This window comes from Anas acuta, chromosome 6, assembly GCF_963932015.1.
Source record: "Anas acuta chromosome 6, bAnaAcu1.1, whole genome shotgun sequence".
NCBI lineage: Eukaryota > Metazoa > Chordata > Aves > Anseriformes > Anatidae > Anas > Anas acuta.
The window spans coordinates 27,440,323-27,467,525 of NC_088984.1; the positions used below are offsets into that span (position 1 = coordinate 27,440,323).

The 27,203-nt window shown below is 40.6% G+C and overlaps 2 protein-coding genes and 1 long non-coding RNA gene across 5 annotated transcripts in view; 1 reads left to right on the forward strand and 2 right to left on the reverse strand.

The window, feature by feature from the left end:
- FAM117B (family with sequence similarity 117 member B) overlaps positions 1–8,485 on the reverse strand; it is a 29,318-nt gene extending 20,833 nt beyond the window's left edge. For both annotated transcript variants that reach the window (XR_011097690.1, XM_068686041.1), the window contains exons 1-2: positions 7,702–8,485; positions 243–394 (exon numbers count right to left, since the gene is read on the reverse strand). Coding sequence is in view for 1 of the 2 variants with exons in the window: in XM_068686041.1 (XP_068542142.1) it covers positions 243–394; positions 7,702–8,305 (756 nt within the window). In the remaining variant the exon portion in view is untranslated. The remainder of the gene's footprint in view (positions 1–242; positions 395–7,701) is intronic.
- Positions 8,486–8,643: 158 nt separating this feature from the next.
- LOC137858400 (uncharacterized) overlaps positions 8,644–27,203 on the forward strand; it is a 47,007-nt gene continuing 28,447 nt past the window's right edge. For both annotated transcript variants that reach the window (XR_011097693.1, XR_011097692.1), the window contains exons 1-2: positions 8,644–8,961; positions 13,130–13,229. This is a non-coding gene — a long non-coding RNA (uncharacterized lncRNA). The remainder of the gene's footprint in view (positions 8,962–13,129; positions 13,230–27,203) is intronic.
- Positions 16,505–27,203, reverse strand: part of BMPR2 (bone morphogenetic protein receptor type 2) — a 106,094-nt gene continuing 95,395 nt past the window's right edge. Inside the window, exons 12-13 of the mRNA XM_068686037.1 lie at positions 24,911–26,190; positions 16,505–23,189 (exon numbers count right to left, since the gene is read on the reverse strand). Coding sequence (XP_068542138.1) covers positions 22,939–23,189; positions 24,911–26,190 — 1,531 coding nt within the window. The 3' untranslated portion in view covers positions 16,505–22,938. The remainder of the gene's footprint in view (positions 23,190–24,910; positions 26,191–27,203) is intronic.

Below are 27,203 nucleotides of genomic sequence, written 5' to 3' on the forward strand. Positions count from 1 at the left end.
TACTGCTGCTGTGAGATAAGAAGAAAGTGGAACTTGTAACAAACACCGCAGTTAATGGTCTTTTCTTAGAGAATGCAAATAAAACACATACATAATTGCAACTGTAGAATTCCTGCAATTTGCAAGTGAACAGGAACTTGTAAGCAAGAAAGCCAAAGTGAATGCTTTCAAGGCAATAGCATTCATACATTTAAAACTTGTCTTTGGATTTAAATATTCTTAAGTAAAAAAACCTGGCCTACCTGAGTGGCTTTGTCTCTCATACACGGAACAGCTTGTCCATGATTATCACGAGGCCACTGTCCAGCAAGGTAGGGAGCAGCAAGCGTGTCCAACGAGGAAGTCCGGCGAATAATACTGGAAGGGCTCGATGAAGGTGGCCTTGACTTGTCAGCTAGAATAACAACACTTGATTAGAAAGTAAGTCAGAAAGCTTAATTATTTTAATTGCCCACAAGAAGTCATATCAAACCAGAACTACTGTGTTATTAAACATAAAAAAGACGCTTTTAAGGGAGAAGTTCAGTTTGCATTTCCAATCTCTATTCAGTTTTAACACGGAGTGAAATGTGTTTTTATGGTTTCCCTAAAAATCATTCTTGTGCCACAGATGTTATGTCTGTACTCATACACCATCATTTATTTATACCCTCAAAGACGCAACAGTCTTTAAATGATGACAGCTTAGAATAAAAAGATAGATAAGATTCCTCATAACTGCCAATGGTTAACAAAGAAAATCTGTGCTGAATTTCTTCAATTTAATGCTGAGGTTAGAATTCATACATTAATCCTCTCCCCTTCACCTACTTGAATTCAAGAGACACTGTAAGCTGACATTGCATCTCCTCCCTTTACATGCTGCTTGGTAACTACGTTCATACTTGCCTGACACTAGACCTTCTACCACACCTCAAACATTTCTGGTGTTTGCACTGACATCACTTCTAAGAGCAATTTAGATAATAATGCGAACTTTTACTGGAAAGGATTATAAGTAACTAGGACAGGAAGTAAAACAAGGAGGAAGAATACAGTTGGAAACAAAAATGTGCATCTATCAACAATACTTTAAAATTGCAGTGTAAGACTGCTAAGTGTCAACTCCGTAACTAAAGGTTCCTCAGAATAGGAAGTGAGGTATGAGAACGACAAACATGAAAGACCCAAGCCTCAGATATACATGTACATATATGCTCACATACTATTTGTTACTGGCTTCTCCAGATGTAAAATACAAATTCACAAACCGCAGTGATGTAAAACTTACTATCTATTTACTCCTCACAGAATTCTATCTGAAAGAATCATAATTAATCACAATAATCTTACCTATAAAGAATACAGTGGCCTAAAACAAGGGGCTAAAACACACCAAACACCATTTGGAGATGTTCCTGACTGTGCCTTAGGATAAGTTCTGTACTAAAAGTAGAAATAACATTGCTATTTGTACTCTACATAAAGTAATTTACATGCAAAAGAAGTTGTGCCTGATTACTGTCAGATTGTTAGTCAGAAATAAAACCATTAGCATTATACATATAGAATTCATTTATCTGGGCAGTTTCAGTCTATTAAAGATGCATAGAGACTAATAAAATGTGTTAGGCATAGTTGTCAGTGGTGTGGACAACATTTTGTTCTCATAAAACACCAGCCTTCCAAACGTATGTCAACTGATATTCTATACTAACTATACTCATATAAATATTGCATTAGAAACGTATACGAAACTGTGAAAACTGGGAAAAGTATTTCAACTAAAAGGAAATGATTATTAGCATTATATTTAGACCCATTCACATAAACCAGCCAAGAAACCTCTTCCGGGTTACTATTTCTACTTGCACCAACACCAATCAAAATCTCAGTACTGAGCTGAGTATCGATCTGCTCTCAGGGAGCAGCAACAAAGCTCAATTTTTGAGTTACCATGCACTTGAACAGTCCTGCATCAAAGACAGTCTCTGACTACTACCAGTCAGCATGCTGAAGGGTCTCTTTGTATCACAAGATTTCAAAACGATTCCTTTTGTCTGTACCATGGGGGAATGTGGCATACTAATGCAACATGTCATTCCTTACAAATTATATTTGCTTCCAAAGTTACATCAAACATGTTATTTGTCAGAGAAATAGCTGCCATACTCTCCCTATTTATTTTTCTTCTGAATTATTATTCTTCCTTTTCAAGAAGCTTCTCTTTTTACCAAGGGGAAAGAGAGGATGTGAAAAAAATAAGGAAGTGCGTGTAGTAGCTCACATCATCTGCAAGGCAACTGCAACAGACAGCTTCAAAACTGAAGCAGCAGAAGCTACTACTGTCCTGCCTCCCCCACCAAAAACTGGCAGGAGTATTTTGCTGTGCAAACAGTGAGGATGAAAACTGAAGAGCCTGTTTATTATCTAAATTCAAAGGAAGCTGCATACTTCAGGCCACAAACCCTGTAAGTACTCTCTTCCCCCCCCCCCCCCTTTGATTTAGATACTCCTATAATGAAATTAGATTCAAATGACTGTTTTAATTTAGATGATGCAAGGACATTTTGGATACAGTTTTATTTACTTTTCCACCTTTACAGCATGTCTTCATAAAAACTGCCGAAGACTACTACTCAGCTCTCACTGTTTCAAAACATTTCAGTGGAGACGCATACATGTTCATCGCATTTTTCTCCGCAACACTTGAAGCAAGTCTTCAGCTGCTATTTTTCCTTGATGTGACCTACATAACAAGAGATCTGCCTCCATAGAGATAACAGTTACAACAGCTGTGGCTGATGAAAAACAATGGAGCTGTTTCATCAAACAGACTGTTCTTAAATATTAGATCTGTTTTAATTGGCCTAATTATCTCTTTAAACTAATATTTGTGGCAAACATCAACCCTCCTATCCATCTCCCACTACTCTAAATCTATTTAGAAACAAAGTCTTTCTGCAATCTGGTTTCAAACAAAGCAAAATATTAGACCAAAATACAAACAGAGCATACACAACACAAATCAAAGTCCATAATGTGAGAAAATAACATGCAAGTTACCACATCTTCACAAGTCATTGCAGTATTACTGAGAGACAGATGTGACAACAGGTATCACATACATCTACTCCAATTGTACAGTGAGGCACCTCTTAAGACTATTTAAGCTAAGGCAGTCCAGCAATAGGACTGGAGAGCAAAATTAAACATGTAGAAATGCTCAGCAATAATCAACTGGAAGTTAGGAAAGAGAGTACTGACTTGGTGCGTGGGGCTCTTATCATCCAAGTCCTATACCTACAACTGAAAAAGGAAATCATAGTGTGAGAACACGTACCTTTGAACTGGATACCTCACAGAAGAGAACTGTGATATAACAAAACTGGGAAGAAGAAAAAGAAGGAAAGTTGTCTATAGTCCTAAGTCTAAGTCCTAAAACATGGAACACTGAAAAGTCATCTTTCAATTTTCCTGAAATTTTCCAAACACTTGTTAATACTGCAAAATAAGGATTAGTGTTGAAGATAGTTATCAACGGAGTTGCAAGATCAGATTTGAAATTAAAGCTTTCAGAAAGGAAAGTACGAACTCCAAAGAAATATCTGCTAACAGACACCATGAGAAAACAAATTTAGCAAGCTGCAGAAAGAGCCACAGGAAAAGCACAGAATGAGACTAACCTCACAGCCAAACTCCCTGACAAAGAGAATTCTAACTGAAGCTTTTTATAGAAGTGGAATACCCCAAAAGCGAGAAAGAATCAGATGTGACCAGCTTCCCTGGCTTCTAGCCATGCCACTGAGATTTTCTTTTTTGGTCAGCCTCTTCCTCAGTAGGAACGTTCATAGGCTCTCCCCTATACATTGCTGCATTTTCCAAAAAAATGGATACAAACACAACATATCTCAGGGGCTTCAAATATTTGTTTATGTTTCATTGAGAATATTCAACAGACTCAAATGGTATTCAAAAAAGATGCACAGAACCACCATGTATTTTCCCATTGAAAGACAATCTTGGCTATTAATTTCACATAAATATAGAAGAACTACTTGTTCATTTGCTTCTGGTAATTTAATACGATCCCCTGGTAGGATAACAGCTCAGAAAACCTAACCCAAACAAAAACTCAGAAAGTCCAAGATGTTTTCATTTGCTGGAATTAAGGAACTTGAACATTTTTAATTTAAATCAACTCCTCTGCAGTGCTGGCCACAAGAAACTTGAATTACGGTGTTGCAAAAATTAGTTCATTTTCTTTACACCTACCATTTTGCTAAATAGCTTAGGTAAGCAAAGCAGTCATCTAATGGTACACAAATTTGAAGGACAAAGCCTTCTGCATTCTCTTATACTACAGACATAAGTTTTGTAACTACTGCAAAAAATTTGTAGTAAACATTGCCAGGTCTGCAGCTATTACTTTGTCAATCAACATTTTTTTTTAAATTAAAAAAAATACAATGAAATTTACAAGTGTGATGAGTTCCGTGCCCTCTCCCTACCTAAGGAGAAGTCCACATCGAAACTCTTCATGACTTTCTGATATACCATTATAAGTTTCCTTCATTTCCTTTCACACAAATGAGACTTCAGTATTACTCCTTCACTTACTATTCTAAATAATTAAAAGGCGGTATAGTTCCAGATAAAAGCACAATAAGGGAAAGAAGTCAACAGGTGTTACAGATGCCATTAAGCAACTGCCAAAACCATTGTGGGGAAAAGCTATTTAGCTGAGAAAACAGCAAAATATGATGGAAGAAAGAGTGAAAAAACCCACACAACAAACTTCCTCTAACAGGGAAAGTCTGCAGACAGGTAAAGAGGTATGTGAGAACTGACCTACAGCTAGGGATTGCAGGACAGACCCTGCAGCATAGAAATGAGGCAAAGGAATCAATCATCGCACTAGCAATGGGAAATACTGCACAGAAATTTAAAAAACGGTATTTGTTAACATGGAAATAGAAGCTGAAGTCTGTGAAATCAGTGCTTGAGAATGCAGGGAGGGAAAGCAAAAAGAAAGAAATAAATGGGTTGTAGGAAGATCTAAACTCTTGGCCATATTTAGGACGGAAGCAGCAAGAAAAGCACAGAAATTTAGCAAGCACACCATTAAGTCTTCAGCTTATCTCATTATCAACAGCAAACTCAGGTATTTCAAACATTTAGTTGCAATTCAGTTCAGAAAACCTAGCCAAAAAAAAAAAAAAAAGAACCCATGAACCCATTAAGGTTCTTTTAAGTTAACATTTCTTTATTCTCAAGTTCAGGTTCTTGTATGTTAAGCAGGTTGACAAAAAGCTCTACATTCAAAACTATTCAATTGCTTACTAAAAAAGAAAATCTGAAATTGAGCCTAAAGTGTTCAGTTTACAGAACTAGTATCTAAGTTCAGAAGCAGCTGTCATTTGTCCAACCTCAAGGTTCATTTCAATCTAACGAAAAAAAAAAAAAGAGAAAAGCAAAATAAAAACCAACATGGCTGCAGCTGTAGGAATGAACAGAAGCCATCATCAAACTGCAAACAAGAAGCAGGAAAAACTGAGTAATTCTGCAGTATATTCTGAATGTTACCCTGAGGTGGCCTGCATGGCTTCAGAACTCTAGTCTTATTAGCAAAGATAAAGTTCCACTTCCATGTTTTTGGTGGCTACTAAGTCTTCTCATTTAGATGAAGATGAAAGTGAAGTTGAATCAGTCTCTATCGAGCACTGGACTACACAATGCAAACATTAAGCAATATTAACCAGAATTCATTTGCATTTTCGGTCAATACAAGAACTATTCTGAAATTTAAATGTGTGGCGATCATTAAATAGACCCTATGTCTGTTTCCACACATCTTGGGAAAAGCTAGTGGATTTTATCTGCAAGTACAGTAGTAAAGGGCTAGCAACGAAGTGACTTGTTTCCTTCCATATGCTAATTCTAATATCCAGTAAAGAAGTTGGCTAGACAACACAGTTTCAGTAGGCTTCTACATACCGATCTGAAGACAGCGCAGTTTTTCCACCCTAAGCAGTCTGACGCATGCTTCACAGACAGCTATTGAACATGGATCTCAAGGGCAGGAAACTGCATCTTGGGCAAGAGCTTCAATCAAGTTCCCAGGAAGAAGATGGGATTTTGTGATGTGTATGTCTTTCAGATTAATGATTAACAAGAATCTTCAGTGAAGAACATACATTTTCCTCAATCCAGAGACTCAGAATGTAACTTTAAGCAAAACACATCCAACCTGCAGAGCTGCAGATCTAAATCAGAACCTAAATGCCTTTGTGGCACTGCTCTCTTCCATTTCAGAGAAGGTGGCATATCATAATCTTGAAGAAATGTGTCCAAACAACAACAAAAAAATAATAAAAAAATAAAACTAGTCTCTGTGTGACTTAAGTACTGTATCAAGTGGTTCTGACTGTCTAATTTGGCAGCATCATTCCTCAAGAGCCAGAATAGGGAGGAAGGGAGAGAGAGTCTGGTTATAATCAGAATTTTAGAAGAGGGAGAAAGCAACATTTAGAGACATAGAGAAATTAAAAGGAGTTCTACTGGTCCTATGTTTCTGCACATGCACTTCTGTGTATTTCTGAACTTTACATAGATTACCACATGCAGTTTCATGACAGAATACTAGCTGTAGCTTTGGTACCTTCAGAGTCACCAAGTTTTCCAGATTTGAGGACATTAACACAAAGCTTCATTCATGCATTTTTAAGTAAACTTTACAATAAAAGGAACAAAGACTTACATATTTAAGCCTGTAGTATCATCAACCAGATGTCACACATTGCTTAAATTTCAGTGTGCTCAGTAAGGATGTTTTAATTACTTCAAAACGCTAAGGAGCGGTTTGCTATAAAATGTATGCCATTGCCACACTATTTTCTATCTTTGCATGAGCTTGTCATCGCTTCAAGTTCACACATCCCTCCGCAGGGTTCACGCTGAAACCAACTACTCGGCGCCACCGAGTACTACTCCTCCCCACGTTTCCGCGGCGTGCCCGCGGGGCCAGAGAGCTTTCCAGCCAGCCACAGGCTTGTGGCCGCCGTTTGGCACCGAATCACCATTTGGCACGGCGAGCGCGGAAGGGGAAGGCGTGAGGGCTGCGCAACGCTGCCCAGATGCTGGAAACCTCTGGCGGCACCCAGCGAGGCGCCACGCTCTCCTCACCACTCGCTGGCTTTCTCCGTCCCCTTGCCACCGGCCAGGCGGGGAACGCGCACCAACAAAAGCCCCGGCCCCACCGCGCTCACACCGCTGCCAGCCAGCCACAGGGACGGGCCGAGGCGGCCACAAGCCCGGGCACGGCTCCGCTCCGCTCCCCGAGCCCACGGAGAGCCGGCGGCGGCCACGACCTCACGCACGGCCGGGCCGGGGCGAGACGAGCCCTCACGGGCTGCCCACCCGTCTCCCGCCGCCCCCCCAATCGCCTCAGGTAACCGCCTCGCACCCAGTAACGGCCGCCGCGCGCCTACCCCTGAGGTAACTGCCTCGCGCCCGGTAACGGTCGCCGCGCGCGCCCCCCCCTCTCCTGAGGTAACCGCCTCGCGCCCCGTAACGGCCACCGCGCGCGCCCCCCCCTCCCCTGAGGTAACCGCCTGCGCGCCCCGTAACGGTCGCCGCGCGCCCACCCCTGAGGTAACCGCCGCGCGCCCCTCGCCTCAGCGGGCAGCAGGTGCGCGGCGCGAGGGGCGGCCGGGAGCTCACCTCTGCATCCCGGCGAGCCGGGGCTCTTCCTCTCCGGCGAGCTCCTGCCTTGCTCCGGGGACTGCCGCCGGTGCCGGACCCTGCCCGCCGCCGTGGCGCTGCCCTCCGGCAGCGGGGAGGAGCAAGGTGAGGGCCCGCAGCCCAGCGGCGGCGGCGGCGGCGGGGGGGGAGGCGGCGGCGGGAGGTGGTGGGGCCGCGGGGGGCTGCCCCGGGCCCCGCCGGCACGCGTGGGGCTGCCCCGCGAGGACGAGGCTGCCGAGGCGGCGGCGCTGCTCCCCCCAGGCGGCGGCGGCTGCGTGGCGGTGGCGGGGCCGCTGCGGCCGGTTCCGCCGGTGGGCGCCGCACGCGTGGGGCTGATGCTGCGTGAGGAGGGCGCCGCGCGTGGGAGCCCCCCGGCCGGGGCGCTCTGGCCGCCGCTCCTCGTGGGGCTGCCATGTTGCTGCTGCGGCTGCTGCTGCTTGAGCTGGAAGGGCACCGTGGCCCGCATGGGCTGGAGGCGGCTGCTCGCTCCCGCTCCGCCGCCCGCCGCCGCCGCCGCGCCGCCTCCCCCCAGCGCGGTGCCCGGGGTCGGGGAGCCGCCGCGCCGCACGCGCGGGTGGGACATGGCGGGGGGAGCCGGCGGAAGGCGGCCGCCGGCGGGGAAGAAAGGGAAGGGAAGGAAGGAAGAGAGCGCCGCGGGCAGCACCTGCCGCGGGCCCAGCGCCTCACGCGGCCGGGGCCCCGTCCTCTCCCGGCCGCCGCCGCCGTGCCCAGCCCGGGGCGCCCCGCGCTGCCTCCGGAGCCTCCGTGCGCCTCATCAACAATAGTGCCCCGGCCGCCCGCCCCGCCCCGCCCCGCCCCGCGCGCCCTCCCATTGGCCGCGCCGCCGCTCGGCTCGCGCAGCTACGGCGCGCCCATTGGCTGCGGGCCGCGCTGCTGAGTGGCCGAGCCTGCGCGGGGAGAGGAGGGGGGGGCAGCCCTTAAAGGGACAGGCGGCTCCGGCACGTGCCGGCGGACGCGCAGCCCCGGCCGCACCGGCCCCGGGAGCGGCGGCTGCGGGGAGCGCTGGGGAGAGCCGTGAGCCCCCCCGGGCCTTGGGGCCCGCCGGGCCGAGCCAGGCTGCAGGGCGGAAGGCCCGTAACCGGGCGGGGAGTGCCTCCCGGGAGGCGGCTGCACGCTCCGAGCAGGGCTGCCCTGCGGGAGAGGACGAGGGCTCAGCAGCGCCTTATCCAATCGCTTTGCCACCGGCTTAGCGTTGCGGATGATGGCACCAGCGTGTGGGTAATATCCAGGCAGACTTGACCCCCCTTTTTCCCTTAATTGCTTTGTTTACTGTTCTCCGTTAGACTCCGTATCTTTGCTGCAATCTTCTTAAAATACTGGTTAAATGCCAGCATCTTCTTAACCTGATTTATACTTCAGAGGAGCACATACGTGCTTGTAATAGGCCTTGGTTCACACGTCTGAATTATTTAGCTGTAAAGTAAACACTCTTCAGCACCCTCAGATCCTGGGAATCAATTCTATTGCCAGTGCCAGTTCTGGGCTACTCCAGAAGACTTTCCGTAGCCAAATGCCAAATTCCTTTCAATATTGTTCTGCAAGTTGCATGTTGCAATTGAATACCATTGCTATGATACAAATGATGTGACAACAAATTACATACTGTTCTCTCTTGAGTAGGTTGTTTTTTTTTTCTCTTTTCTCCTTTGCTGTTTTTGATTGAAGCCTCCCTTACTTAAAAAACCCTGTCTTCCCCTTTGAAGAACTTCATTTTTGTGGCTGACAATTTTAACAAACCTGAAAAGCAAGACTATGTGTACAGGCCCTTTTTAAGTATGCCTGGACACAGGCCTCCCTACAACCTTGAAAGCCAGAGTTCCTGTCAAGAGAAATCTTTTTTTATGAGAAATCAGAATGGCAGAAGGAAATAGGATTGATGCATTTCTGGTGATGAGCTTGTTATGAAGTTAGCTGCTGCACTCTGCATCAATTAAATTTCCTTTGAAGGGTATCAAATATGCTCACAGGCTGTGTACATACTAGTAACATAGCCTTCATGGTAGCACGATGGGTTGACCAAAACTGGCTACAAGGCTGTGCCCAGTATTAATGAGAATTATCTTGGGCTACCCTTGAAAGTGGCTGTCAAGGAAAGGGACCAGGAGCCTGGCAGACTACCATCAGTCTTTTGTATCCTCTCCTTACAGTAAGCAAGTTACTTAAGTCATCTTACAAATGGGACCACTTCCCAGTCCTTTTCTTGTAGCCATCACAAGTACTGCTGGTACAATGTGCCAAAGCATCATAGTCCCAGATAACGCACTTAATTAGGGAAATGTCAGGGAGATAGTGCTCGCCTCACCAGGGATGGCCAAGAGGCAGAGAACAAGCAGTGGAGGTGAAAGGGTCTCATAACTCCCTCTGCGACTCCATGGATACACTGAAAAAGAGAACCCAAGCTTCATGATGCTCCACAGGAAAATGCCCTGGAGGTAGAAAAACAGCACCCTGGCATGCTATGCCTGGAGAAATAAACAGAACCTGTCTGCTGCTTTGTTGGCAAAGTGAGTTAGGTCGCCCTAATGCAGGTTAACGTGTGCAGCATTTATTTCATATCTTGGTTGCAATTTTCAATCAAGACCAGAAAATGTAATCCTCTTTGCTGTGACATCACCTACTGCCAATGCTGGTGCAGTTGCTCAGCAGGCTTTTGCTGCTTGGACAGTTTGCCCGCTCCAGAAATACTGGCATTATTTGGAACAGTGTGCCATAAGGATATTTTTAAGGCATAAAATATTTTGAAGAAATCCTAATTTCTGATACTGTTTCGAAGAGGCCAGAAATGAAAGGTATTGATTTATATTTTTTTGCATGATGCACTTTTTGGAGCCAAGTCACAATATCTGTGACAATTATAGTACTTCCCACGTTATTGTCACACTGCAAAAAATGGCACTGCTCCACACAGTTGTTATGAGAATATAAAGCAAAGCATTTATGTATGCTTCTCATCAGCAGTTGTATTGCTTTACATGCATTAGACATGAAAGTTCAACATGTAAAATCATGTACTCGGAGCTAATCAAACTGTGTGTACTTCATACATTAATTTGTTTAAACTGTAATAAATGTGTTACAACAGATCTTACTCCTACACCCTATGTAAATAAAAGAAACAACTAAAGCAGTATTATGAATTACTTGAAAATAGTTTTGAAACATTCTTTTTAATAACAGAAAAGTCAAAGCAAAAGCCCTCCCCCCAGTGACTTGGATCCAAATCCCCCCCAGACTCTCCTTTCAATTCATATCTCCCACGAGCTGGGGTTTGTTTCAGCTGTCACACTCCTTGCTGCATTCAGACTTGCCAAATGGCGTCCAGGCCAACTTCGCACCATGCGTTTCACACAGTTTCATGTGGCATCTGCGGGCTGTGATTTCTTCCCATCAGTGGGTTTCTTATTCTGCCCACAACACCTATCATAATGGTGCCAACAGCGATCCAAAACTAACAGGAATGAAAATCATTATCGTCAGAGAAGTTATGAGCCTTCTTATCAGTATCATTTGAATCAGCCTTTTAGATAAGCAAGCCCACTGGAGTCACTCCACATACACAGGATCCGTTTCTCTGGCATCAGCATCTCTATGTAGTATTTTTACTCATCCGAATGTCATGTATGAGCTGAGCAGACCTGGTATGCTCACACGCCCAAGTGAAGTGCCAGCGCCTGGAGGCAACAGGCACTCAGCACCTCACTAGAGCCCTTCCAAAGAATCCTTGATTCTTTCTTAAAATACAGAGAGTAGTGAAAGCTACAGTTACAAACAAATCAATCCAAATGATAGAAGCTTGTCGAGAATGCCCTCAAAGGCAGACTGTAAAACACAGAGCTGCATGACCAAACTTGCAGCCTTGTAATGATAGGGACAAAAGTAGGGAAGCGATCAAAATAGTAATCCTGAATCAAAAGCAGGGAAACAAAGGGCCAAAGAGGTTTAACTAAGTTTATAAGCCCAAATCCCTCTGTACTGACTACCAAAACAACCAACACTTAAGGAACTTTATCGTCCTGAGGACTGAAGTTCTATGAGTAGATCCACTCACTGCTCATAATAATATATATGAAAAATGTACTGTTAAAAATATCAGTAATGAGCAAACCTTATGGTAAATGATTGGGCTCCAAGTAGCTTCAAATATCTTCTTTACTTACTCTGAAATTAAATTAATGCAAAGCAGCACTCATAAAGGAGCAATCTACTGTCTGTAATTGTTATACCTACAGTTGTTGTGAGTAATGTTAAAGGTTGAAAGATTAAAGATTCTGGGAGCCTAATCTAAACATTAGATTATGCCCCAGGATATTTCATTGCATTTTCCATCTCTCCCCTGCAGAGTGAGTTAGTTTTGCTTGTTTACGTGGGTGTTAAACAACAACTGGGGAAAAATACTTTTAAAAAATAGGACAAATTTAATAGAATTTGCTTCTCACAAAACCTTTAAGATCCTAGTTAATATTCCAGAATATGTGGGGGGATTTGAGGAGGCAAGCAGATTGAAAATAAGGTATTAAGATTAAAACAATAAAAACAACAGATGGGACCTTGGCCATAAGTCAAGATACTTGCAATAAGTAAAAGGCAACTTAAAACAAAAATGCACTCTTGCCACATTTTATAAGTTTACAATCTTTAAGAAAATGTTTCATAAAATAATATCTTGAGGCTTAAAAATTAAAATAATTAAAAATTAAAATCTCTCACTGGCATTGTAAGTATTTGTTTGTTTGTTTGTTTGTTTGTTTTACAAACACTGTTCCCCCATGCAACTCTTAACAGTGAGCTTGAGGGATGTTTCCACTCTACACAATTACCTGGGAGAGGTACGAACTTCTGTAGAAGCCAGAACTAAGTTCACCTCCATGCTACGTGATTTTGCATGCATACAGAAGATCAATTTTCTGAACACACATTAAATAACAGTAGCAATAGTAAGTAAGGACCTTGTGAAAGTGTCCAACTGCTGATGGAAAGGAGCAATTGGAGTCACGCTTGGTTCACCAACATGAGTTCTTGCCAGCTGAGAGTAACTGCAACTGTTCTCAAGCTCTGTTGAAGGAAGAAAATGAGCAGAAGGAAAAGCATGTTGTCCGCCACGTGTCTGAATTTTTGGTTTCAGTGCCACTGACAGAAGTGGACTAATTCATTTAAGCAAACCACAGTTTAATCTCCCACAACTATCCCCCCAGAAAAATATACTGAATAATAATTTATATGTAACTCCTTCCTTCCAGCAACAAAACTTTCATTCCATTTAGATTTATTTTTTTAAAGTATTTTCCAAAAACTTATTATTTTTAGCACATTATTTTTAGCTTGTAAAATAATAATTAATCTACTTTTGTGTTGTATTTAGAGATGTAACATACTTCTGTATTTATAGTCCCAAGGCAGAAGAATGCATATGAACAATAGAAGAAAAATTGATTTATGAACATTAAATACTGATTTGTCTCACAAGCCAAGGACACAATTTCCATACTGTGAGTATAATGGAACTATATTACTATGAATAAAATATTTATCTCAATTGTCAAAAATACCAATTAATTTGATAAATGGAAATATTTCAGTGAGGTATATTTTAAGGCCGTATTACAGAATGATGAACATGCTGTATATGTGATAAATAGGCATATAGCTATAGACACTATTCACTTAAGAGTACATAGAAGAAAGATCCATCCTTCTGATTCAGGTCTACAAACTTGTTTTGCTTCTGTTTGTTTTTATAACATTTATAAAAGCTCAAGAGATTGTTAAAATTCTGTTAGCATGGCTTATTCATGCATTGAGAAGCAGTGATGAAATAACTTTTCTGTCCACGTACATGTAGTAGTCCTGCAGTTAAATTAATTAACTTTAGTAGAGCATATGATGGGGTGGGCACACAGGATTCTCTGATTTGAGAAAATACCTACTTAGAGAGTAGCGCTCTAAAGTCTCCTTGTGTTTAGCCGTGAGGGGCAGGGGAGCTTTTAACTGTATGGTTACATCTCAACCAGACACCACTTCATCTCAATTGTGCCATCCCATCCTTATATGTTGTGCCTTGTGTTCAACCTGGCTTTGCCTCCAGGACACCCAGAGAGCCATCTCTGAGAGAGAGGATATGATCTTTGAGAAGATGAAAGAGGCAAAGCTAGGCAAAGCTCCAAGCCCCTCTGCTTCTGGCAGCCTTTCAACCAACACTCATCCGAAACCATGACTGCTAAGTACTGGGTGCATGCGCTCATTCTAAAAAGGTTCTTGAGTTGTGGTGGGTCTTGGGAAGGTGCTGTCCTTCCCACCAGGAGCTAAAAAGCACCTAGATCAGTTATTTCCAACCTTTCTCAATACTTGCATCCTTGAATGTTTTTCAGTGCCCTTGTGATCCCCATCTAAAAACGCCTTGTACTCAGATGCCGCCTAGTAAATATTGGCTTGCTTTCCCCAGTCATCTTCCACAGACCACTCCCTACGAACAGGGAGTGTCTACCAGCTGTGTCCCAGTGTCTACCAGCTGTCTTTGGGCAGCGTTATCTGTTGTCTTTGGCAAAGAGGCATGAGTGCTTCCCAACACATGACTTAGACTCAGATCAGCATTTGTGGATTTCTCCCAGACTTTCCCTGTGGTACTGAAATCTGAAGAGAGGAATATCCCCTGACATAAAAGCAGAGGGCCTGAGCGTGCCATTTAAATTCTAGAAATCAAAAAATTTCAACTCCTCGTTTGAAGAAGAATGACAATCTTTCAGGCTAACGTGAAAAGCTGATTTTATACACATAAAAACATTCTGGTAAAGTAGAGTTTTCCTGCCTGTGTAAAATTAACCTTCTTATCCAATAGAATGTGCTTTGGATCATGCCAGGGAGCAGATGTCTGTAATCTCTTGCACATGGAAAATTTACATAACATCAGAATTAGCAAGAAGTAAATGGGGAGAAAAAAAGCCTGAATGGAAACAAGTGAAAGACTGATGTGGCTGTGTTCCACAAAGTACGTCCCGCAGCTGCATCACTGCTCTGGAACAAAGGGGAATATAATTGTTGTTGTTTTACTTTAATTTCCCAGTAGCAAAGCAAAAGCTGAATAAAAGTGGTTATTTCTGCAGGAGAGAGCTGACTGAGGTGTGTGCATAAGGTCACGCACAGAAATCTCTTGGGGGAGACTATTTCTTGGGTCTGAGTAGCTTACAGCCTCAGTAAAAAATATTGGTAAAATTCATTGGTTACACTTTGCTATTGCAGAGCTGACTCAAGGCTTCTCAGATGCCCTAAGGATAAGACTCAGCCACGCCTACTGGGTTAGGGCAAAGCTTGGCTGCTTTTGCTGTCAGCAAGGAGTGATAACTGCTGTGGGGGGGGACGGACGGACATCTACTTTCCCCATGGAGAGCTGGGAGCCTGTGCACATGGTGGCCACCTTGGCAGCTGCAGCCTGGCCTTCCAGGGCACTAGCAAAGGTAAAGTGGGCATACAGGAGTTCCTGGTTTTGCCCTTGATCAACTCAGCACGCCTCCCCAGACTTGCTGCAGCACTGCCACCAACCAACTTTTCCCACCTGTGCCAGAAGAGGAGCTGTCACATATGGCAGGGCAGCAGGGAACAAGGGAACAGGCCTGTTGTGGCACAGGAAATGAGAGCTCCAGGTGGCCTAGGCACCCACTGACTCTTCCTGACTACAGCCTCATGGGAAATGTAACTTCCTTGGAGTTGATAGTGAGAGGACTTCAAAGGTTCCAAGCTCCCATCAACATCACTGAGACCTCTAGATAAAAAGAGCATTGTGAGCCTGTTCTTAAAGCTTCATATGTAAGGAATGAGACCAGGCTAGCTAGCCTCTTTCCTGTGAGCTGGTGTTGCTCAGTTACCTTGAGCCAACAGCAAGCCACCACATGTAAGCACAATGCTGTCTTTTGGGAGGGACCTTCTCCTTGTCAATAACTGTTCTAATCTCCTAATCCTTCTGAGGCAAACCCCCCCAAGGTATCTGTACATCCCGCATCGAAGATCACAGGTGACTGCTTCCTGCTCAGAGGGGAGGTGAGGCTTGTAATGGTCCCTCCCTGTAGCCAGGGATTTCGAGATCCATTTGTGAGGCTGCTGAGGTGAACTGCAGTATATGCAAGTGTTCAACCCGTGCACTACTTGCCTCAGTTTGTTGCTTCCTCCTCATTCATGACAGCAAGAAAGCTCTTCATGCTCTTTCTTTTTGTTCATAAGGTAGCTCTTTGGCCACAGAGGTGTCAGACTTAACCCACCTTCTTACTTGCTTGCAAAAAACATTATTGCTGTGGATACAGAAAAGTAAATCAGCAAGAATTAAGTAAGGAGGAGAGATGTAAACACCAGAGCTACTGAGGTGCAGGATGTGCCCCACCAGTCTGTGTGTAACAGGAACTTCTGAAGCCAGTGAGATCCCAGAGTACAGTGCTTGGTGCTAAAAGGTGAAGGACGCACGTTGCACAGTTTGAAATGCACACAAACTGTATTGAGTTGCTAATGCAAGCATCTTAAGCGCTGACCAGTGAGAACAGACAAAAAAGCAGTGCATTAATGTAGTAAAGGCAAGCCCTAATTATTTCACGCTGTTATCAGATAACAGTACAATGTATAATCTGTCACATGCTTGAAGTATCTGAAGGTCCTGTTCAGCTCACAGTAATGTAGTTCCTCATTCTTCCACCAACAAAATAATATACTGCAACAGTTTTCCCCTCACTCCTGGGAGCACTGATGGCCAATAATACCATGAAAAAGCCACAAAAGACCATGCTTTTTGTCATTAATATGATCTTTAATAAATGGAATAATGCACCATTTTACAGCAAGCCTTTTCTTTTAGACCTAAAGAATAGCCTTTTAAATGTTCTTATCCAATGTCTCTGTATCAATACAATCTCTTTATTTAGGTTTATATATAACAAAGCAATTCTTACAAGTATTCATAGAAAACTCTGTAGTGGCTTTAACAATGTCAGCTTTCATAGTGGCATCCACAGATGATTAAAAAAAATTAGCTTTTTATTTCATACTCACACTGTTCCATGAAACACAACTTATATAGCATAGCAAGGGTATTGGGCAGCTTATACAAAAGAAATAACTGAAAGCAATTATTTATAAATTCATACATGATATTTCCTCAATCATTTGAGAGAAAAACCAAAAATACCCGTTAACAAAAGGGTTCTGATGAGACTCCATATTCTAGGGTTTCTCCCCCCTCTTCCCCAGAAAAGCTCGCTCAGAAATGCTCTCTTTACAGTCTTTCATAAGGAAAATGGCAGTTTCACATGTCCTAATTTCAGCCTCTACAGAAGACCAAACCCTAGAAATCAGTCTTTGCCATGTTCATTTTCCTCTTATACTGCATTTGGGGGGAAAATAATCAACAGCAATTGTAAAATATGATTCCAGCTTATATAAATGTGAATAGAGCACACTTTCCTCTAGAGACAAAAAGCAGACAAGAAACATTACATACAAACCTTTTTAAGTACATTTCAACATTGTGAAAGAGACAGAGGAGTCACAAATCAGAAAATTCAAGTGACAAATGAAAGGCAGTGATAACTTGGACTTGCCTGTTTGTGTTCTTTTGACTTTTTAAAAATTACAGAAATATTACCTTATTTTCTTCTTTTGAATAAGGAAGATTGAACTGTGATACTTCATGATACAGTCCTGAAGCACAAAAAAAAGTGAATCAAGTGCTCTAGAAATAAACCTCAACATTTTTGCTCTGTCTTTAAAACAAGTTAATGGGTTATAAAAGTTGACTTCTGGGAGACCTGGAAGCTTCTAAGTTATAAAGGGTAATTATTTCTGCTTTAAAATAATTACCAGGTGAGATACTATGCTCCTGACACTTGTATGCTGTAATATATCTGCAGAAGCCTGCAAGAACTTTGAAGAAATCCTTCTTTACTATGACAGTTATGGTGCCTATTGAAACATGACCTATGTACTGAAGTTAACCAACATTCTACCTTGGCTTTCCCAGGGCTAATCCTCCCAAGAAATTATTAAAACCAATGCCAGCTTAACTAGCTCTCCCTTGCTCATAATCAATGGCAGACTCATCTTTGATTTCAACTGCATTTGGCTCAAGCACCAACTGATTTGATATTGGTTTCCTCAGATAAACTTGTGCCAAACCGAACTCCCATTTTGATCTGCAGGAATGCCTAAATCTCTTAATCTCTTTGCTGCATAACTGGAAGTTCTGCTACCAATTTTAGTCAGTACAGAAGAAACCCCAAAATGAGAATTTTATTATTTTTATTTTTTTTTATTTTTTACTATTTTGCATAAAACCTGAACCAATTTAGGGGAAAAAAATAACAGACATATGTATTTCTATAGCTTGAGGTTTTATATGACAACATAGAAGCCTAAAATGTAATTGGATTTAATGGCCTAAAAAAAAGTGTTAAAGGGCAACCACACACCTAACAATAGCTACTGCATTAAAAAAACAGTGACAAGTCTGTCATGGGAGATCTTACACTGCTGGATTATGTGTCTCAGTCTGTGCCCAATTTTTATTGCAAAGACAACTTAAAAATGGTATCTGAAAAAGAATACTTGCTACCAGTGCTAACATCTGACGCTGTAACTCACAGAATTTAATCCTGGAATTATGGATATAATGCATATGCATCTAAATACATACAGAGTTTACATAAAAATATATATATTTAGCTCTACTGCTATAGCTTTCTCACTGAAGAAAGGACTAAAGTTTAACAAAAATAATAAGGACATTAAAAAAAAAGGAGGTTAATATATTTACTTGGCAAAATGGATAATGGGAGAGCAGACAGAAAAGTTCAAATAATCTAAATTTATGCAAAATCTAAGTCATCCAGTCTATAACCCAACTTTCATAGTCTAATCAAACCTATCTCAATCTATAATAAACTGCTCCAAATTCAAATTTCATATACAGCAGGTCATGCATGTACTACTCTGCTAAGCAATTATTATTTTTCTCACTTAAAATCACTGTTTCAGCATTGGGAACTTCATTATTTTTATACAGGTATACATATGTAATTTCTACGCAACAATTCATTATTATTTTTTTCCCAATAATCCATTCCATACAAATACAGAACCTCCTTATTGTCCTTTCTGAGGCAGGTAGGGTTAAAGATTTCTTTTTAGGAGAGTTGACAGATGGGAGGATACACACTTTATAAACATATTAATAAGGGTTCTGTTCATTTGTTTTTCCTGAAACCTGCCAGCATCCATCTTTCATTGTTTTTTGTCCCCTGTGCACTAAAAAAAATGAAACTGTTGCCAAGGAAAATTAGATAATTTTCAAAATGGAAATAAGACTCGAATGAACTATGGTAAGAAAGTAAAACACAATCAAAAAAGTGTTCCTTGTTTCAGAGAATATTCTGAAGAAGACAGTATCAACTGGTTTTCTTGTAAGTTAGGAACTCTAGCTTTTAGCTGTGCAATTTAAGTGCATCTCAGAGTTCCAAGAAAGCCATTTTTAATCCTAATTGTTTAGCACATGAAGCATAGAGCTTTGTAAGCAAATTCAGGGGAAGTGTTCCAGATAATCTTACTTGCACATGTCAATTTTAGAAGAAAATAAATTTGACTATGCAGGCATGTCTGTTCAAATGGTTAGAATTCACATTCTAAAAACCATGTCATGTTGGCGAGTATCACTATTATAGGAAACAGTAAAATAGACATTGGATTAACCTAAGTAACTCATTTAACTTCTACTAGCATGTCATTTTCTAAAATGAATAAGCTTTTGAATTTTGGCTTAAATATAGAAACATCAAAAATGTTTGCTGTAATATTTGACTTGAATTATACATTATAAATTATCATAGCAAATATTCTACTGTTGCCTATTTGACAGTAGCACAAGTCATTTATATATTTACACTATCATTCTTTTTTTCATTCTTCTATATTTATCTTGTCTGCAATTTACATGAGATATTGACAGAAAATTATCAACTTTAATCATTATGCTAAAAAAAGTAAAGAAATAAAACACATTTGCCTCCCTTGATTATGGTACATTTATCATCTATCCATGTGTCTGATCTGTAGAATTCTCTCTTACATGTATTTTATTTGGTTAAAGATGATTCTCCAAGATATTAGATAAAATTCAACATCATTTAATTTACAGAGAAAGTATTATGTGGAGACTGGATTACGTGCTGTGAGCTAAAAAGGACATTACTAAAATAACCATTAAAAACAAACTGCTAATCTGATCTCATCTAGCTGTGCAGAAATACGATATTTTGTTACACAGTTAAGAGTTTGTTTTGACTGACCTTTTAAAATAAATAGTCTTTCTCTATTTAATCTATAGGATATTTAGTGATAAAGTACACATTTCTATCAAGTTACAAATTATTTTTATCCATGGTAGGTTACCAATCCAATACCTTTTGCTAATTATAATCCACACCAAAAGTCTTTCCAGCAAGTGACAGAAAAAGATAAAGGAAGTGAAATTATTATGCTTGCTTTAAGAATACTTAAAGAAAATTGCAGAAGAACCTTTTCATCTGGCATTAAAATGATTTTCATTGCATGAAGTATAAAAAAGTTGGATTTTTTTTTTCCTAATTAAAGCATTGGACTGAAATGAAAGGCTAGAGGACTGCTGCAGATCTGTCTTAGCAGAAAGAAGCAGTAGTCAGGACAAACAACTTTTCTTTCCCTAGAGTGTCAAGTTAGATAAGAAAGTCCTAAATATGCTTTTCAGTCCACATTCTGAAATACTGATGGATGATACATGTAAGGCAAATGAAAAAGCCATTGGGAAAGGAGTGAAGAATCTTCAATATGCATGATACAGCAATCATCACTAAACAACATACTGTACTTCAAATGTGGACTTGAAGAAGTCTAAAAGAGATGCAAAACACAGCCAACATTATGAACAGAATGCCAAAAATTCTGATTCAGGTCTTGAAACCCAGCTGAGCAACTGGCAAGTTTTCAACATCTGGGATGCAAGATTGCAGCAGATGGGATGATGGGGAGTGAATTAAAAGTAAAACCAGAGAAAGGGTATATTTTTGAAGAGGAGAAATATAACAATGCATTTATACTTCGATATAACAGAATTGTGCCTCAGAGATGAAAAGTATTACTCAAACTGGTACTTAAAGAGCACAGGCATTCCTAACTGTCTCATGTCTTGCATTTCTGCAACTACACTGAATCAAAAGTCTGGATTTAGAATTATCTCTTGGAGATATCTCAGAGATTCTAAGAAACCGTTAATAAGTATTACAAGAGAAAAATCCTAGAAATCATGTAAAAACAAAGGTTTGAGAAACAGCAAGAATCAGATGTAGCAAGGCATATATTATGCCAGTTATATCAGATGTACAAAACAGAGTTGGCAAGTTTAACTCATGGGGAAAAGTAATACAATAGCAAGGAAACAAATGAGCTTGAAAGCACAGAGCATCTGTTTCAGACTGCTGAAAGAAGATAGGTTGGGGGAGGCAATTGTTTGCTGCCAGTATCCTGCCATAGGAGTTTGGCAGGCTGACTGCATAGATTTTCTTTCTTTGAACATTAACAGTTTTCCTTTACTCAGTACCAAAGACTGACGTGTTATATATATATACGTATATAATCTAAGTATTTTTTACTGAAGTGTTTTCAATCAGAGTATTTCTTAGGCAGAAGGAAGTCCTGACCAGTAAGGAAATTAATTTTCTTTCAGTAGGCAGTAAAAATTATAATTCTACAAAAACTTAGAGTTTAAGAGGTTCCACATGAGATGATGAAAAAAAAATTATCTCAATATGTATTACATTCATGTTCACTGACACCCAAAATCAATGTGTGGAGTGTTACATACAAACTGAAAGAAGGGTCTAACCAGAGGAAAAATATTCCTGTCCCCAAACACCTATAACCATTAATTTTAAAAGCATACAATAGATTTTAACAAGATGAACGAAGGGCTTTAAAAATCTGAGGGGAAGAAGAGTTAACTTAGCAACAGCAGCCAATCAGGATGCACCTAGCTGCATAAATAATCAGCCTGATTTTACCCCAAACTGTCTGTAAGGTGTTAAATTAAAAAAGATTTGTGACTCATCCCAAAACTGTTCTGTGCCAAATAAGATTCATGATTTTTCCTCTGCGTCAACAAAATATCTTTGCAACCTATCTTCACCAGAGTTCTTAAGTATGATAGTTATTTAGATTTATGTTGAAAATGCATTTTTCAATGTACACTATTAGTGATCTAAGTACGGTTTTACATAAACACAAAGGCTGAAACTACACACAAAATAACATACAAGAATGGCTGAAACTGTTGCCTTAAATTTGTTCAATGGTTTGTTACTCAGAACTTCACAGGCTGGCATCTACTACTGGTAAGGAAAAGCACTTCAGTTTGGAAGAATCAAATGAAAGATACTGAGCTCATGTTTTTCGTTCCTTTTTAAAAGCCCTTTCAAGCTGGGGAAAAATTCATGCATTGTCACCTCAGAGCACAATGTGATATAGGCAGCTGCTTCAAGCTGGCTATGGTGTGCAAAGTTCACTCTCATGACTGGCTGACTGCTCAACTGTCAGGGAAAAATTAACAAATACAAAAAGAGGAACACGTGGCAGTTTTAGAAACACTTTTCAATAAAGCATACTGTGAACTATAGACTATTGCACATTTCAACATGACACAAGAAAAATGGCAGGGTGGGGTAATCAAAAGAGAATACACTTTGAAACATAGAAATATACAGACTAGCTTGTGCACAGAAATCAAAACATGGTTACAAGACACCACTGCAGTCAAACCTGTCTTATAGTCTGCTTATGATCTTAGTGACCTTAAGAAACTGGTCCAAACTGATTATCAGCAATACTTTTTTGTTACTTTTTTTTAAAAAAATATTTTGAGACCACATTTTTGATACACATATATATATTCCGTGGTCAAAACAGACAGACTTAACTTTAGTGATACTAAATAAAAGTGCAAAAACATTCAAAAAATAAAACAAAATAAAAAAATATGGAAGCATAAGCTAAAAATTTTCTGCATAGCTGAAATCTATTTAAAGCGAGTCCTTGATAGGGGTTGCTGACAGGAGGAGAAAGTTTGTTTTTTTTTTTAAATGTCTTCTGCATGTTTGTTTCAAATAATGCAAAAAAAAAGGTCATTTCGGCATTTAAAGTATTTCACAGGCAGTTCACTCCTGCGTCCTTAGATACCATTGTGGTGGCAGTGCCTCCTTCTGCAAGGTAAACAGCAGTGCTGGATTTGGAGTGGACTGCCCGGTCACTGCCATTATTGTTGACCTCGCAGTGCAGTGGCTCAGTGGAGATGACCCATGTTGAGGGACGCCACCGCTTGAGCGAGTATGGAGTTTTCACACGTTTCTTGATCTTTTCTCCTGAGCCTGATTTGCCATCTTGTGAGGAGTCACCTACTGAAGGGAAAAAAAAAAAAAAAAGTAGGAAATAGTATTACAGGGAAGATTAGACTGGAGAGTCCAGGGTTACTCATGCAGAACAAAACAACAAAAAAAATCTTATTAAGAAGCAACTGTATGGCAGAGGCATGACAGCTATATCAACAATAGTAGCTGCTACTAAAATAAGGGGGAAGATTCTGTTCTCTGACAGAAATTACTTCAGTGAAGTAGTTTGTGTCACTACCTCAAATGCACATCGGCATCAAACAGCAGAATCAGCATGTGACATTTCAGGGGATTTTTCCAATCATAATATCTTGCGTTAGCTGTAATGGGAGGTACAAAAAAATAACGTAGCTGCTACAGGATGGCAAAGGCTAAACTTTTAATAGCATAATTGAATCATAGATTCTGTAATCCTACTTTACACTACACAAACACTTCTTTACATACAAAGCCCCAGGCAAGGCTGAGGCCTTTGCCTGGAGGCAAAATGGTCTATTCTTTGTTAGGATCCTAAACAGGATTTGGGATGTTAGGTTGTAAAACTGGCAAAAACACCTGCTTGTCAATTTGAAACCGGATAAAAATTCAGCAGTAGAAGCCTGTTAAAATCACTATACTTAACCCTTTCTTTTTTCTTAACCTCTAAATAAAGAAAGTTACTACAATAATCTTTTTTCTTTACCTCAATAAAATTTCAACTCAAGCTAATGTGTAAAGACAAAAATTAAGGTTTCTGACTTAAGAGGAAGACTTAAACATTCCATTGCTAAATATTCAATTACATTTATTGAAAGAACTGTTCTGGTTAATTTCTAAACCTTTTCTTTACAAATGTGCAATGCCTGGCACCCCACAGTATTTCACTAGTATGTCAGTCTATACCTAAACACAGTTAGAGGTTTGCAAGCAACTTTCAAAGACTACAGAGTAGTCTTGAAGTGTTATTATCTAGGAAACCTTTCCAATAGCTCCAACAGACCTGAAGATAAACTCAGAGAATATACCTAATTTAACTATAACTACATGATTGCATTCTTATTGTGAAAAGTCCCATTGTAACTTCTTAAATCTTTAGGCTTAAAACTCTAAGGCAGTTATTTTGAAGGAGTCTGTTCAAATTCCTTCTCTAACTATTTTTTAATACGTATAAAATATAAACTGGCAAAGGACTGCTTTAATTGTTGAAGCTGAGATAACAAACTGTTATGCCTGACTGTCCATCTAGCCTGAGCTAATACAGTAAAATCAGTTGCTTTAGAAGTCACGAAGTGCATAAGTACTTATAAGAAGTTATTTAAACAATGCATCTTAGAGCCAGCTACTCTTAAGAGAATGAGGAAAAATAAGGAAAAGAAGGTGCAATGTGTCCCTCAAGGAAGAAATAGGAGATATTTCAATATGCTTTGCAGCTGCCAAAGTCGATGCCCTGTAAATAATAACAAGAGTAATAATCACTCCCTTTCTAGAGTCAAAGCTGAAAGGGACAGATTTAATTCATGTACGTGGAAGGCAGATAGTGACCTAAAACATTTTGGAGTTCATGGAGACGGAAGACAGGACTTGATTGGAAAGATTGAAATTGTTCTGATATAAATTAAATTTATAGGACATTTAGTAGGCATGCTTTGGGGAGGGATAGGGGACACAGGAGTATTTCCTATTCAAGCAGATATACGTAGTTATTCAGTAAAAAGCGTCAGGGAAATTGTTCAAGTTATGCAGGCACTTACACTGCATACTACTGCTATCCAAACTATTTGTGGCTGACAGATCCAGTGAATTAGGCCTCTGTGCTCTTCTACTCTGGGTCTGTCCAGGATTTCTCGCTACATTCTGGATACTCAGTGTAGCTGTGTCTTGCGCTGGACATGGATTACTGTTGTTGTTATTAACATTTGTTCGGCCATTATCAAGTGGTCGCTCTCTCCTGTCTACTAGGCGATCCAGAACACCTTCATCGTGGCCAACCTGCTGCTCCCGCCTCAACAAGGGTTCGTGCTCATCAGGGCTTGAATTAATGTTCAGTCGACTATCCTCTCCACTGAACTGGTTCTGAAGCATATCCTGTGCCCTCTGTGCTACTGAACTGGCTGTCTGGCCAGATGGCACTGCACCATTGGCGTATTGGATTGTGCCAGCATGAGAGTTTATGCTGTGGCTTCTACCAGCCACTCCATTCATGGTAACTGTCACCACATGAGGTTCTGCAGCATTGATAGTGTTCATCTTGGCAACACCTGTTTCCACTTGCTTCAAGTTTGATTTGTGCTTGCCACCAAATTTTAACCGTGGTTCCTTTGTTGAATTTTTGGTGTTTAGAGGAAGGCTAGTAGGCCTCTTCGGAAGGTTCTGTTGCTTGGGGAGAGGATAGACCTGAGCAGATGGGACATCTGGAATCAAACATGCTTGACCATTGCCAGCTTGTGTGAAGTCCTGTTGTCCTGTCACCTCTACTGCAAGTTTTATCAGTGGATAAAGCAAGCTGGAACTAGTGCTGCTCAGTGGATCTGGCCCGCTAAACTGCTTAAGTGAATGTTCCATCAGATTCTCATCAGAGCTTTCTTTCAGGTTCTTATCTACTTCTTTTGGATCCAGTTTATTTGTCTCCAAGTCCTCCTCTGTTAACTGCAGACAAACTGGTGTAGGCCCACCTGGCTGCATGACATTTGCAGTATGTAAGTTTGTTTCATCTGAATAAGGCATTTCAGATATGGTGGTCATGCCAGTGCTAGGAGTGAGGCCAGTTGTATTGGTGGTGGTAGTATTGGTGGACAAACTGGTGACACTTGTCTCAGGACTAGGGATGCGAGCTTGTGCTTGTTGCCGCTCATAGTTAATGGAGTTTCTGTTCTTTTCCCCTGACGTCAGTGGTGTCGTGGACATTGAATGTTCAGACGAAATGTTCTTCACTATGCTGTCAGTGTGGTGGATTGAATCTTCAATGTAGGAGGAAGAAGAATAATCAGGATATGGCCTTATCTTTGACACACGTCTATGATGTGACAGATTCCTTTAAGAAAAAATAAGTGACATTAAGGTCATGTATGTAAATATCACCTCGTATTACAAAGCCTCTCATTTAAGAGAGGTGAATGTCTATTTCTTTTCATGCATACAAAAGGACAGATACAGCAAGAACTCAGATCCTTCTGTAACTTCCTTGAAAAGTCCTGGATAGCAGAAAGTGGTTTTACTTGGACAGCAGTTTTGTCACAAATGTTATTATATGAGTAAGTCAGATAACAGTAATTTTCTTCTATTTGTCCAATACTCTATTTTTACAGTATTTTTACAGCTAAGGTCCTGCTCTAGTTGCAGAGATGTGATGCTGAGTAAGGGCAACAAGAATTACATACATATGATGGAGAACGTGATGCTGGGAAAAAGTCACAAGCTCTTAAACCATGAAAAATCTATTATTTTTTAACAATTTAGGTGTTCCATGTTTTGAACAGAATTCTTTAATGACAAACTGTGCCACATACAGAAACATTACCTTTCTCTCAAATCCAGATCTTAGTGTGTAGTATTTAAGTACTAATATGTCAGTTCTGCAAATTCTCACTCCGTCTGGATCATTTGTAAGAAAAATGCACAGCACCTCTCTCACTGGGGTCTGAATAACAGTGAATTAAAAAATGATCCTGTAGTTCTTTAAATGAATAGCTATAGGTTTGAGTCTTAAAGGTTTCCTGAACTCTTACTGCCTGACCATTCATAGCTTTTAGCAGAACGTTTTAAACAGAAATTTAATGAATCATTTAGCAAAATCTGTTAAAGACAATTCACGGACTCTTCAGGTCTTAGTAAGCTTGTTTGGACAGCTTGTCTAAATGCATCTTAAAACGCCCCTCTGCGATAAATACAGTTGTTTATGTACAACGTGTCTGAATTTTGGGGATGTATCACAGATCTTAAGAACCCAAAGCCATAAAAAATTGTTTATTTTGTGGATTCATGCAATACAAAACAATCAGGATCATATCATACAACACACATGTGCAGGCTAGTTCACGTAACACA